This window comes from Aotus nancymaae, unplaced genomic scaffold (assembly GCF_030222135.1).
Source record: "Aotus nancymaae isolate 86718 unplaced genomic scaffold, 86718_ANA_hifiasm-v0.15.2.pri h1tg000077l, whole genome shotgun sequence".
Classification (NCBI taxonomy): domain Eukaryota; kingdom Metazoa; phylum Chordata; class Mammalia; order Primates; family Aotidae; genus Aotus; species Aotus nancymaae.
The window spans coordinates 9,792,983-9,808,425 of record NW_026988492.1 but is presented as its reverse complement, the minus strand read 5'-3'; the positions used below and the strand labels follow the sequence as shown (position 1 = coordinate 9,808,425).

Here is a 15,443-nt window from a genome sequence, read left to right as displayed (position 1 = left end):
TAGTTAGTAGGCTATTAATTGCTGTGTCAATTTCAGACCTTGTTATTGGTCTATTCAGGGATTCAACTTCTTCCTGGTTTAGTCTTGGGAGGGTGTGTCCAGGAATTTATGCATTTCTTCTAGATTCACTGGTTTATTTACATAGAAGTGTTAGTAGTAATCTTTGATGGTAATTTGTACTTTTGTGGAATCAGTGGTGATATCCCCTTTATCATTTTTTATTGCATCAATTTGATTCTTCTCTTTTTTTTTATTAGTCTGGCTAGAAGTCTGTCTGTTTTGTTGATCTTTTCAAAAAACCAGGTCCTAGATTTATTGACCTTTTTTTTTTGAAGGGTTTGCTGTGTCTCTTTCTCCTTCAGTTCTGCTCTGATCTTAGTTATTTCTTGTCTTCTGCTAGCTTTTGAATTTGCTTGATCTTGCTCCTCTAGTTCTTTTAATTGTGATGTTAGGGTGTTGATTTTAGATGTTTCCTTGTTTCTTTTGTGGGCATTTAGTGAATTTCCATCTAGACACTGCTTTAAACATGTCCCAGAGATTCTGGTATGTTGTGTCTTCATTCTCATTGGTTTTGAAGAACATCTTTATATCTTCATTTTATTATTTATCCAATAGTCATTCAGGAGCAGGTTGCTCAGTTTCCATGTAGTTGTGCACTTTTGAATGAGTTTCTTAATCCTGAGTTCTAATTTGATTGCACTGTGGTCTGAGAGACTGTTTCTTATAATTTCAGTTCTTTTGCATTTGCTGAGGAGTATTTTACTTCCAATTATGTGGTCAGTTTTAGAATAGGTATAATGCGGTGCTGAGAAGAATATATATTCTGTGGATTTGGGTTGGAGAGTTATGTAGATGTTTATTAGATTCGCTTAGTCCAGATCTGAGTTCAAGTCCTCAATATCCTTGTTAATTTTCTGTCTTGTTTATCTAATATTGACAGTGGAGTGTTTAAGTCTCCCACTATTATTGTGTCTGAGTCTGAGTCTCTTTGTAGGTCATTGAGAACTTGCTTTATGTATCTGGGTGCTCCTATATTGGTTGCATATATATTTAAGATAGTTAGCTCTTCTTGTTGCATTCATCCCTTTACCATTATGTAATGCCCTTCTTTGTCACTTTTGGTCTCTGTTGGTTTAAAGTCTGTTTTATCAGAGACTAGGACTGCAACTCCTGCTTTTTTTTTGTTCATTTGCTTGGTAAATCTTCCTCCATTTCTTTATTTTGAGCCTATGTGTATCTTTGCATGTGAGATGGGTCTCCTGAATACAGCATACCAATGGATCTTGACTCTCTATCCAATTTGCCAATCTATGTATTTTGATTGGGCATTTAGCCCATTTACATTTAAGGTTAATATTGTTAGGTGTGAATTTGATGCTGCCATTTTGATGGTAGCTGGTTGTTTTTCCCGTTAGTTCATGCAGTTTCTTCATGGTATTGATGGTCTTTACAACTTGGTATGTTTTTGCAGTAGCTAGTATTGGTTGTCCCTTTCCATGTTTAGTGCTTCCTTCAGGAGCTCTTGTAAGGCAGGCCTGGTGGTGACAAAATCTCTCAGCAGTTGCTTGTCTGTAAATGATTTTATTTATCCTTTGCTTATGCAGCTTAGTTTGGCTGGATATGAAATTCTGGGTTGAAATTTCTTTAAGAATGTTGAATATTGGCCCCCATTCTCTTCTGGCTTGTAGGGTTTCTGCTGAGAGATCTGCTGTGAGTCTGATGGGCTTCCCTTTGTGGTTAACCTGACTTTTATCTCTGATTGCCCTTCATTTAAACCCTGGTGAATCTGATGATTACGTGCTTTGGGGTTGCTCTTCTTGAGGATTATCTTTGTGGTGTTCTCTGTATTTCCTGAATTTGAATGTTGGCCTGCCTTGCTAGGTTGGGGAAGTTCTCCTGGATAATATCCTGAAGAATGTTTTCCGACTTGGTTTCATTCTCCCCGTCACTTTCAGGTACACTGATCAAACATAGATTTGGTCTTCTCACATAATCCCATATTTCTCAGAGGCTTTATTCATCTTCTTTCACTCTTTTTTCTCTAATCTTGCCACCTTGCTTTATTTCATTGAGTTGGATCTTTGATCTCTGATATTTTTTTCTGCTTGATTGATTCAGCCATTGAAACTTGTGTATCCTTCACAAAGTTCTCCTGCTGTGGTTTTCAGCTCCATCAAGTTGTTCATGTTCTTCTCTATGCTGGTTATTCTAGTTAGCATTTTGGCTAACCTTTTTTCAAGGCTCTTAGTTTCCTTGCATTGGGTTAAAACATGCTCCTTTAACTTGGAGAAGTTTGTTATTACTCACTTTCTGAAGCCTGCTTCTGTCAATTCATCAAACTCATTCTCCATCCCGTTTTGTTTGCTGGTGAGGAGTTGTGATCCCTTGAAGGAGAAGAGGCATTCTGGTTTTTGGTGATTTCAGCCTTTTTGCATTAGTTTCTTCCAATCTTTGTGGATTTTACCTACCTTTGGTCTTTGAAGTTGGCGACTTTTGGATGCGGTCTCTGAGTGGACATCCTTTCTGTTGATGTTGAAGTTATTTCTTTCTGTTTATTAGTTTTCCTTCTAACAGTCTGGTCCCTCTGCTGCAGGTCTGCTGGAGTTTGCTGAAGGTCCACTCCAGACCCTGCTTGCCTGGGAATCACCTGTGGGGGCTGCAGAATAGCAAAGATTGCCACTTGGTCCCTTCACTGGTAGCTTTGTCCCAGAAGGGTATCTTCCAGATGTCAGCCAGAGCTTTCTGTTTGAGGTGTCTCTTAGTAAGGATAAACAGGGGTCAGGGAGCCACTTGAGGAGGCAGTCTGTCCCTTATCAGAGCTTGAGCTCTGTGCTGGGAGATCTGTTGCTCCCTTCAGAGCTGCCAGGCAGGGATGTTTAGGTCTGCTGAAGTGGAACCCACAACTGCCCCTTTTCCCAGGTGCTCTGTCCCAGGAAGGTAGGGGGTTTATTTATAAGTCTCTGATGGACTGCTGCCTTTTTTCAGAGATGCCCTGTTTAGCAAGAAGGGAATCTAGTTGACAGTCTGCTTGCAGAGGCCTTGCTGAGCTGCCGTGGGCTCCACCCAGTTGCTGTGTAAACTTCCAGGTGACTGTTACACAGGCTAGGTTAAAACTGCCTACCTGAGCCCCAGCAATGGTGGATGCCCCTCCCCCGACTGAGCTTGGACCTGTCCCAGGTCCAGCTCAGACTGCTGTGTTGGCTGTTAAAATTTCAAACCAGTGGGTCTTAGCTTGCTGGTCTTTGTTGGAGTGGGACCTTCTGAGCCAGATCACTTGGCTTCCTGGCTTCAGCCCCCTTTGTCAGGGGAATGAGTGGTTCTGTCTTGCTGGCATTCCAGGTGCCACTGGGGTATGTGAGAGAAAAAAAAATGTTGTGGCTAAGATGGTCACCCAGTTTGTGCTGGAAACCCGGGGTGCTGGTGTTGTAGGCACCGGAGGGAATCTCCCGGCCTGCTGGTTGTGAAGATCCTGGGAAAAAAAAGCGCAGTATCTGAGCCAGAGTGCCAGAGTGTCTGGAAAAGTTCCTAATGGCTTCCCTTGTCTAGGAGAGGGAGTTCTCCTGCCCCTTGCACTTCCTGTGTTAGGTGACACCCCACCCTGCTTTGGCTTGCCCTCCTTGGGTTGTACCCACTGTCTAACCATTCACAATGAGATAATCCTAGTACCTTGGTTGGAAATGTGGAGATCACTCACCTTCTAGATTGCTCTCACTGGGAACAGTGGACCGGAGCTGTTCCTGTTCAGCTATCTTGGCGGAAGACTCTATTAAAATATTTTTTTTTTTTTTTTTTTTTGAGATGAAGTCTTACTCTGTTGCCAGGCTGGAGTGCAGTGGCACAATCTTGGCTCTCTGCAACCTCCGCCTCCTGGGTTCAAGTGATTCTCCTGCGTCAGCCTCCAGAGTAGCTGGGACTACAGGCATGCACCATGCCCTGCTAATTTTTTGTATTTTAGTAGAGACGGGGTTTCATCGTGGCCAGGATGGTCTCTATCTCTTGACCTTGTGATCCACCCAGCTTGGCCTCCCAAAGTGCTGGGATTACAGGCATGAGTCACTGCGCCCAGCTCTATTAAATTTCTTAACCCATGAAAGATGAAGACTTCAAGCAAGGCAGTGACCAAGTATATGGAAGAGAGGAGTCAAGATACAAGCAGCACATAGGAAGTCCAACCTATGGCACTTGGCCATTGCTTTGACTTGGAAAGGCCCATTCACAGAGAAAGACCAGTAGGGAAATCGTGCTTGATGGGCTGAATCTCCCTTCAGGAATTTTGTCCTACTGATGAACAAATAGAGGAAAATGCTGATCTGCAGTGTAGTTGAGCACCTAGGTGTTTGGGGGATCCTATTTGCTGTATTTTCCATTCTCTGGAGGCCCCTTACAGGCTTTTTTTTCACTCTGGCTTTCCGGTCCTGAGGCCATGAAACAGCAACCGGACAGCAATGGGCTTTCTTCCCCTTGGTATTTCCCAGCGGCACCCATGAGAGCAGCACTTCTGCCGCGGAGGCGCCCACTCAGGGGAGGCAGGCGTGGTGGGGCTCTCGCCAGGCCTGGTCTTCGACATGACACGTGGTTCCTTAGGTGTTCAGTCTCTGTATCCCTCTCAGCAGGATGCTCTTCCACACAAAGAGATGATTTTCTTTGCATTATATCCCCCAGACCTGTGCTTGCCTCGACATGAAGTCTACAGCGCCTTCCCAAGGGTCTTGTAAGTCTCTGCGCACCCAGGCTGAGGCTCTAATGAAGAAGCCTCAATGTTGATTTCCCAGCTGGGAAACCCAGCTCATTATCTTTCGTAGTTTTTCGCAAGCTTGGAATGCTTCACGAGCCGGGCTTGAGGTCTGCGGTGACTTTTTAGTTTCCATGTATGAACTTGGCATGAAGGGCGAAAGCTTTCAGACAATTGAACTGCATTTTTCTGAAGTCAGTTTTCTCCAGGGAAGGAAATGACCACAGTAATTGCAGCCTTTTATTTTCCAAGTTAGCCAGTTGTCTGGTAAGCTGGAAGATTTCGAGATTTCCCAGTGTGGGAACTGGACTGCCATGGCAGCAGGATTGTTGAGAAAAACTTGACCTCTTTAGTACTAACAATTGTGAAACAAGTAGAAATGCATATTGATTAGTTTGCCAGTTACAAATACTTTCTAAATAAGATATTCAAGAAAGAAAACCAAAATGTAGTGGGTGACTAGTCCAGTGAGAAATTTTATGATACTAGTGATTTAGAATGTGCTTATAAACCTGCGGTAATTATACCTTGAACTTTGTGGAGTCGGAAATCTCTCCTCAGTGAGGCTTATCCTGGCCAATCTTTAAAAAATTTTGAAATCTTTCTATTCTATCCCCTTAATCTGCTTGAAGTTTTTTTCCCCACAGAAGTTATTTATTTATTAATTTTTGTAAAATATAGTGTAATTTAGTCATTTGTTTTACCTATTTGCTGTCCCACACTAGAATTAAGCTCTAGGAAGGCAGGATTTTATGTTCCTACTTACTAATGCATTTCAAAGGCCAAGAGAAATTCTGGCACATAGTAGGCACTCAGTGAGTATTTACTGAATGAATCAAAGAATGCTATTTCCAAAGAGCATAAAGTAGAACCAGAAGTGGGCTTACCTGATTGGATTAACCTTTGTGGAACATAGTTTGATTGAAAGGTCTAATAGTGAAAGCAGTCAGTAAGTCAATGAATGGTTATTGAATCCCTACTTTACTCCAAATGATAGCTTTCCAAATCCTCCAGAATTTAATATCCATTGTCCATTTAATACTTTAGTTATTTTCAAAATGTCCTATGCCTTTTAGTGTTCCTTAGGGGTAGGTTTGCCTTTTGTTCTGCATGGTATATCTTACAGTGATATGCACATACCAGACAATAAATATTTGTTGAAAGAGGAAAGGAGTGAACTGGTTTAAGGCATCAGGTTACTTGAGAATCCATTTATCACATAAACATTCGTTTTATAGCATTATGACCCACAACAGTAGTATTTTGCAAAATGGGGTTTATTCTGAAAGATCTGCATGTTTTATATAATTTTGGGGTGTTCATTTCAGTGATAATCTAGAAAATCATCTCAAACATGTTCTGGATTATCTGGATAAACCAAATACTGGCAGGAGGTTTTAATGTCCCTATTTATTTCTGCATGTCTTTTGAGCATGTTAGCACTAGATAATGTAGTACTTCTCTCACAGGTAAAGAAAAGAACAGAGGCAGAGTGAAAAAGTAAATGATTTATTCACCCCAAAGGAAGCCCAAATGGCATTAAGCCATTCTGTTAGAACGCTTCACAGTCATTTAAAAGGAGAAAAGAGATGAGAGAAATGAGTCATAAGATGTGTGGCAAAATAGGATTGCTGAACTAGCAGGCAGTACTATATTCCTGTTGTGAGAGGTGCTTTTGTTTTGGCAAGCATAATGTTTTATTTTCTTAAATTAATATTTTAAATTTAGTTTTTGTTGGTCTTATAGATTTGTTTGCATTTATTTTGTAATTCTGTGGGATTCTTTGTAGCTACAAGAAATGTAAAATCAGGAATTTGAGCCTAGTTTTATGTTTTATTTATGTGAGGGATATCATAATGAAAATTGTTTAAATTGGGTATGTGAGGCCTTGAAAATGTGTTTTTAACTTTTAATAGTTTTTAGTGGGGTATTTACACTTATGTATATGAAAAACTACATTATAAAGCTTTAGGGCCTAGGATACAGAATACTTATTTCAATAAAGTCCAGGTGTGATAGTTCAGCGTTACTTATTTCAATAAAGTCCAGGTGTGATAGTTCAGTGTTGGACAGATATTTCTGCAGCAGCTGCTTTTAGTGGTTTGGTGGTGGTGAAAAATAGAAAAAAGGGAATCTTAGGAAAATATATAGAGAAGATTGGCTGGAGAAAGTGGAGAAATTTTAGACCAACTAGGAGTTTTCTTTGCAATTTAGCTTTTGACTGGCTCTGAATTGTGAGTTGTCTTTCTTAGTGACACTTCTCAAATGGCTAAGTGAAATGCAGTCTCTTCACTTCCATATTTATAAGAAAAAAATTGCAGTCAGCATTTCTGTAGTGATCCAAATCTCTACGTTTAATGTAGAACACTGGGAGACCTAAAGAGCTGTTTGGAGTTATTAGAATGGGAGATCAGAGGAAAGAGATGCTTATTTTCTGATACTGTTCTCCCTACTCCCCAGTCTTCCTAGCTCTCCATGGGAAATAGGAGTAAAAGGAAATGAAGTGAGGGGTTTATTTTGATATACTTTACTAGAAGGGGTTCTGAGAGCAAGCGTTACTTCAGAGTCACATTTTCTACTGTGTCTAGAGCAATATTGTCCTGGAGTTCAGGCAATCAACACACACTGTGCACCTATTATGTACCAGGCATTATATAAGGAAGTGAAGACAGCTCCTCGCCTTCGGACTTATATAAAACCAACACTTAATGATTTTCTACTGCTGTGTGTCTTCTCTTGGTACACTTTGGTTGAACACGAGTGGGCAATTTGACAATTTTTTGATGTGTTCTTTATGGTAATTTGTCTAATTTCAAGGATAAAAGAGAAATAATAAATGTTCCGAATAATAATAAATTTGTTCTTTTTATCCTTTTCTGTTTCTAGGGGTGTCATGAAAGTTGACATAAATCTTCAGAAAGTGGACATTGACCAATGCTCAAGTGATGGCTGGTTTTCAGGAACTCATAAATGCCACCTCAACAACTCAGAGGTAAGAAGATGAAAATAAAATCCTCTGAAATGGGAAACTCAGAAATGCATTATTTAAATATATTTGTGTGGGTAAATAAGGGGCATCTTACTGGGGAAAAAATCTGTGCAGGTCTCAGTGCCCCCAAATGAACTGAAATAGGAGTAGAAAATAAAATTGGTGCAAAATAGCTGTTCATTTGGGGACTGAAAGAAGGCCAATACTAGGGTTACATCTGAAGTTTGACTTTAGGCAAAGCCTGGCCCTATTCTTCAAAATGGGCTCGACAAAATAGTTGTGAGATGAGAAAACAGTCCCAGGAAGGGTCAACCAAATTATGCCTGTTTTTATGGAATATGATGCTTATTAAAATATTGGTGGTATTTATTCAGACACACTGCTATCTGCTAGAAGAGCACTAGAGAAGGTATGGTGGGGCAGTTTTGAAAACAAGTAGCAAACAGTGTACAGGGTCTTAGAAAGGAGTTGTGTATATGTGTGTGTATTTGTTCAGTTTTTAGTCTCTATCCTTGCTTGATTTGATGATACTCTGGTTGATAGGAAACAGGCATGGAGATCATGCTTCTGGAAATAGGACTATCACTTGTCTTCTGCAGTTCCAGAGAAGAAATGTGATGACATACTAGTGATTTCATTTTTAGTAGTCCATATCCAAGGTCCTCAAACTATGACACAAACATACAATAAAGTTACTGATCTTAAATACTTGGACTATTCCAACATCAATCCATGAGTTTGTGAGGAAAGTCAGCTTGCTTTATTTAAAATAGAGGGGATATTTCCACAAATTTAATTTACATCTTTAATTTGAATTTTGCCATTTGTGAAAGGCAATTGTACATAGCGTAATTTTAAAGAAGGAATTTTAAATCAGAAGGAAATTTAACAATAAGCACTTATTTGTGCCATTACACAAAAAAGTGCACAGACAGGTACACAGGTATTGATGGCATGCATATACATGTATATATGCCCATAGAATGTTTACCATGTGTACACCCATAGTGCATACTTCTGCCACACACAAACCACATACCCCTGCACTCCCACACTCCCAAATATCTTTTCACTGTTTCCCATGTCTGCCATACATTCCACACACACTTTCATCCCACCACTATACTTTCCACAATATCCCTCAATCTTCTTGCCACCTAACCCGTAAGAAGCTCCCATAATGCCCCATATCCTTCTAACTCTATCACATCTCTCCACCACATCCTTCCCACCCCTGCCCCCATTCCCACACATCCCCACACCTCGATACACCTCTGCAGAGACTACCATCCACAGTTGCCTCTCACTACCCCTCCACCTCACTCAATTGTGACCCAATGATGTATGTTAGTGCTTCTGCCTTGCTAACTCACAAAAATTGAGCTCTTCTTTTTGTCTCCTTTAATTGTTCTTATGGTTTTGAATATTTCTGAGCCTCCACTTTGGATGATTCTGGCATTTCTAAGATATGAATTTCAATCACTTGGCTTGATGAATGTCTTTAGCCTGATTATTATCTCCATTGCAATGTCTAGAGCAATACTCTTTTGTTAAGAGCAGATAGCCACTTAGCGTTGTCTTTTAGCCAGAGTGGACTTTTTTCTGCATGGGAGTCATATTGTGGATATTGATCTGTGTGTGTGTTCATTTCTGTATAGCCTTGTGTTGGTGGTGCTCCTGGGTGGTTCATTAAGCAGTCTGCCTAGAAACAAGGAGATACTTACTTTTCAGTTTGTTACAGTTGCTGCTTGCCTCTAATAATCATGGTGTGGTTTTGTGTCCTTAGAGTGCATCTGTTTATTTATTTGATTAGATGGTCATAGTGTAAGAACCTCATTCTCCTTTTGGAAGATTGATTTATTTTCATTGCATCAGGATTATTCACTTTCTGGGTTTTGTGTCTTTTTAAAGCTTTGAAATAAACTAGGTTATTTCAAGATAAAATATTATCCTCTATTCTGATTAACAAAGATTAAGTTGAAATTTATAACTTTTGGGATTATGTATGGGAGCATTATATTTATTAAATTCCTACTTTAAAAAGTGGAAAAAATACTCTACAGTTTCATTTGAAAATGTTACAGAAAGAGGCTCAGTGATCAAGTGTTACCAAAACAGTGGATCTACAGAGTGTATGTTCAACTTGCACTCTGTCACTCTTGCCCAGGTACTAGAGTTGGGAGTAAAGAATCTTTGTGTCATGGGCTGTGCTCAGGAGGCCCTCATGGGGGTAGTTTTCCTTGCACAAGTCTGTCCTGGAACTCTTCACACATTTTATTGGGCTTCTCTAAGGTCATATAGTTTGTGCTGGTCACTTTAGGCACCTGCAACAGTTCTAAACCACATCCTCAATGTAGTTACTAGGAATAGTCTTTCAATTCCTTTCTCAAATGGATGTGAGTTAGACATTAGAAGCTGGCTTCTCTGGAGTTTTTTACTGCTTGGGAAAACAGAAGGAAAAATCTCTTGCTTGTGGCATTTTTCATGTGTTCTGGTTCTACTTTATTGTTTGTAACAACGCCCCCCCACCCACCGTTACCACCCCAGGATCGCTGTGTAAACTGGCTTATTTTGGGAAGCGCTTAACATGATCCACATTTGCAGGATGTAGGGTCCTGTCTTTATGAATGTCCATCTTGTTAGAAATAAAGACACTCATCTTGGTTTAAAGTGGGTTTTATCTTGCTAATGTTTAATATTCTTCTCTTGTAAGCAATAGACAAAGTTACAAATTTCAGTTATAAGTGAGGCAAACTTTTCACTGTAAAAATTTTTCTAGCAATGTTGCAAAACTTTCCAGCCTCTAGGATGTGTACAACCAGAATATCAGGTCTGACGTTGGAAATAGGTAATATGGAACCAATGACAAAAGCCTCAGGAGGATTTTAGAAAGAAATGAAATGGTTCATGAAGAAAATACTTTCTCAATGAGTTTAGGTCTTTACAAGGTCTAAGAGGCCACTAAGCATTTTTTGAAGGACATGTCTTCGTAACTGACCTAGATTACTGCAAAATGGATTTGGTCAGTTTTCATTATCCATTTAAAAGCTTCTTGACGTTTTTGTATCAATGTTTGAATACGTAAAATCCTTTCCTACAGAATAGTTTAAACGTAAAATTAATTGGTATTAATTATTGTTTTAAAGATTTTCTTTTGTTTTGTTTCCACTATAAGAAGTTTAAAAAACCATTGAAATAGGAAATATTCAGACAGTATCCTGGAAACTTTGTGGTTATATTCCATTAGTAAATATCTTTTAAACCTCAGTCCATCTTATATATTTTAAATTTAGAAAGTATATACATCTTCAGTTATATTTTTATATTAAGTATATTATAAATCAGAAAACAAGATTGAAATGAAGATGAAATCATGCTTTAGTGTAAATTATATGTTAAAATAATTACATTTTTATAGCAATATAATTGATTTATAATTTTAATAAGATTTTTAGTGATTATGTCATAATTTTTGGAGATCTTAGTTTAATATTTAGTAATGCAGCGATTCAGAGTTCTCTAAGTTCACTTTATTTTTATACTTAGTTTTAATATCTGTCATGGTTGAAAGATATCCTCACTAGGATATATCAGTCCAAATTGAAGAAATACATTGTCAACTGTGTTTGCTAAATTGTGATGTTCATTTTGTAGTTCTAGCTACCAATTTTTGCAGAGGTTTTATTTGTAGAGATACAGCTGGCAGTTCTTCATCTTACCTGATGTCAATTGGTCCTTGCAAACTAATTCGAAAGCTGGTCATTTTAATATTTTAAAGGAATAGGTTAAAAACCCATTGAATCTCTTCATGTAAAATATATTCAAGCAGACTAGGACATTTAAACTGTAGAGGTATGTGAATATTTATAGCTTTTGGCAACAAAAACCACTTAACACTGAAAACATTTTCAAATATCCATTTTCCAAATGTTCACTTGAAAAGACCTTCTCATGGATTGTTACAATGGCTTTGAAGGAATGGCTTATTTATTTATTTATTTTTAAAATACCTATTTCATAGACACTATTGGCAACCAACCACTTGCCATCCCAGAACGGATCTGCAAATTTGGAACATTTGCCTTTTTTGTAAAGAGCAATGTATAGCCAATCTTTAAGCTCAGAAGTGAGCAGTTCATTTTGAGATAATCAGAGAATCTTTATGGGGGAAGATTTTGTGGGTCACACACCATCTCATGAAGAATCATAAATATTTTTACACTTTAAAACACTCTAAAAATTCACCTAAATGTCCAAATATAAAGGCAATAAAGGGAAAATGGAAGCAAATGATGGAACCTAGTGACCTTTGTCAATGTGTTTCTGTCTTGAAATGCCCAGTTTTCCTTCAGGATGGGAGGAAAATCTAGTGCCTTCTCAGATTTGTGATCATATGAAGTGTGTGACTAAGGGCGTTAATATTACTCTAAGTCCTAAATATAACAAGGCTTAACAGCTGATATTTCTTTTGTTAAAAAGTTAAATGTAAACAGAAGTTCTACTATTTTCTTCTTGCATTCCAATTAAAGTCGTGTTTACTCTGTTTTGAAGAACACTTTTTGAAGATGTCAGATTCACTGGAGTGGTTGTGGTGTTATCACCTCAGTCATTGGTCTTCTCTTTCTCTAAGTTTCCCTTATATCCTCTTTTCTATGGGGTGTATTGGGCGAAAATCTATTTGTAACTCTTGACTACTCCATTAGATGTAAGTTTAATGAATCTCTAAAGATAAATTTTAAAGAAGGTTAAAAAGGTAAGAAGGCTCATCATTTGGTATATGAAAAGAGGAATAGAATGCGAAGACTCAAAGAAAGCAGGAAAACCCTCTTATATAAAATGTAACTTACTCATTTGACTACAGTAGGGTTTAGAGTACTTTTCTAGAGAGCTTTCATTTCATTTAATTTTTCATTTAGTTAAAAATAGCTTAAATTAAAAATAGCTTTAATTCACTTAAAAATAGCTATATGGTAGTTTCATCTTCTGGCTGCTATCTCAACATTGTTCTTTTCTCCAGAAAATTTCTGTTTAACAAATATTATTGTTCACCTATCTCCAGAGCCATGCTGTCTAGTATGATAGCCACTAGCCATTTGTTGCTTTTGAAGTTTAAATCAATTAAAATTAAACAAAATTCAAAGAAAGTTTCTGGCCTCGCTAACCTGATTTCAAGCATTTGATAGCCCATGTAGCTAGTGGCTGCCATGTTGAAAAGTGCCGTGGACAGCTCTGCTCCAGGATACAGTCTAGCTTATAGTGTAGTCAAGCCACATAGGTTTTTAAAAACTTTCAAATCCCTGACTTTCCTTGTACGCTTGAGTCAGTAACTTTGCCTTAAAATTCACTGAGGGACATTTAAGGACAAACTTGAAATGAATTTTGGCTTATGCAATCTTCTTATGATCTGCTATATTAGTGCAATTGAAACTAAGTAATGAGAATGTTGCAAACTATTTTAATGCCATTATTTCACACTGGAAACTGACAGTCTTTCAGTAAGTGAGGAGTAAACACCAGTAATCATTGTGGATATTTACATTTTAATTGTATTTGTAGCACAACTTCTCTTTTCTCTTATTACTAGTATGAAATGTGGTTATTTAATTTAAAGTCACACTCTTCTTTTGGAATGTGGGACAATGATCAGGTGTTCATTTATGTGTAGCACAGTATCTGACACCATTGAATTAATGGAGACAATTTGTTGTTGTTAGTTGGCCTCCCTATAATACATAGGTTGTATTTTGTTTTTGACCAGTTGCCCAAAATGAAATTAATTGTTTTGCAGTAGTTACCTTTCAGGTATTTGAAAAATGCTGTTAGCTACCTTCTAAGTCTTCTTTTTCTAAGCTAATTCTCTGTTTCAGTCACATATCCTAGCTTTACCAGGCTAGGCCGTACCACCACTATCTGGACCCTCATTTGTTTTTGGAATTCTAAAGCCTATCTTGTGTGATTTTGTTACATTCTTTGTTTTTAAAATTAATAGAAACCAATAATAGTTTTCTGAGTTTTCCACTATGCTCTAGAGAGTTATTTGGAATAGAGATTCTAGAATTGTTTCACAGCTGGGATTAGAAATCACCGTGCCAAAAAACACTGACCTGGGGGCCTAATAAGTCAGTTAAGGGAAGGCTGACTGTTTCCAGCAACTGAGCCGAGAGTTCACCAGTGGCTATCACCATCTTGTGGTTAGGGGAAAGAGAGAGAGAAGATCTATTTCTTAGGAAACTAAGTGACATTAAAATATTTCCTTGTTGTCTAGACATCTCTTTTACTATTAGAACTCAATACGCCTTTCCTTATATACAGTTGAAAGCTATTTGTGTGTTGTATTCCGGTTAAATACTAAACCACTGTTTCCATCACTGTCTCATGCAACCCAATTCTGACTTTAGTCTAATCACATGTAATTAGATGTACTAGGCTTCTCTCTTTGAGGCCACTTTAAAAGTTCGCTGAACTAATATTATTAGTAATTCTTCTTCTTATGGCTAATAAATCTATGCTATCTTTTCCATGGGATGCCTTTTATAACATTATTTCAAATTCATTGTTTTAGGTCCTAGGGATACAGTGGTGAATAAGACAGAGGAAATTTATAATTTAAAAGAAATCATTGCATTCTAGAGGCAACCAGAGAACTTAAATATAGCAATTGACTTTAACTTTTTTATGTACTAAATTTTCTAGGTGGTATGTACTAAAATATCATATATTAATTTCTGAGACACGAGACTTATAAAAGAGAAGTCTTCACACATATTTAAGAAGTGCAGGAATTTACTTATGGGATTGGCAAGCAGTAAAAAATTGTACTCAGTGTTGGTGAGGATATTATGTGTTATTGGGAGGAATGTAAATTGTTATAAAAATTTTTGACAATACGGTAAAAATGTATCATCGTTAAAAATGTTTTCTTCTTTGTTCTACCTGTTTTTTCTCTACTTCTACTTTAAATACTTTATCTAAGCCTTGGGAACATAGTGAGACCCTGTCTCTACAAAAAAATTTTAAAAATTAGCAAGGCTTGGTGGCACATGCCTGTAGTTCCAGCTACTCAGGAGGCTGAGGCCATTGGATCTTTTGAGCCCAGAAGTTTGAGGCTACAGTGAGCTGTGATTGCGTCTTTGCACTCCAGCCTGGGCAACAGAGTGAGACCTCATTTCTTAAAAAATATGTAGTTTATCTAAGAAAACATTAGAAAATTCTAAAACATAAATATAATTCTAAAATATAATTCATAAATATATACATACTAGACTACTTATTACATTATTGTAGCAAAAAATTAGAAACAAATGCATATTAATGAATTAGGTAACTAAATTACAGTGCTTCCAAATAATATCATACCATTGTACTACTTAAAATGAATACTATTCACTAATTGATGTAGAATGATGTTCATTATATAGATTAAAGAAAATAAACAGGTTCTCCAGTATGGTTTAAAGATTAGAAAGCATTTGGGGATACAGAGAAGAGTGATATTTGTAAGGAAGGCTTTCTGGCATGTATAGAGTAGATGAGTAGAGGCTTGGTAAGAAGCAGCCAATGTTTTTTCCCCCTGAATGTGAGCCCTTTAGTTTTGAGAAGTGAAATTTATAACTGTGGAAATGTGTACAAGGTGATTTATATAAGCTAGGTCATAGTTTATAAAAGGAGGGTGGATTAAAGGCAAGAGGGCATATGCAGCCTCGAAAGAAAAATCTGTCTATC

The 15,443-nt window shown here is 37.6% G+C and overlaps 1 protein-coding gene across 1 annotated transcript in view; it reads left to right on the top strand.

Annotated features, from left to right (window-relative positions):
* The window catches only part of GPR158 (G protein-coupled receptor 158), a 398,680-nt gene that overhangs the window by 32,561 nt on the left and 350,676 nt on the right, over positions 1-15,443 (top strand). Inside the window, exon 2 of the mRNA XM_012450142.3 lies at positions 7,619-7,724. Within this exon, the coding sequence (XP_012305565.2) occupies positions 7,619-7,724 (106 nt within the window). The remainder of the gene's footprint in view (positions 1-7,618; positions 7,725-15,443) is intronic.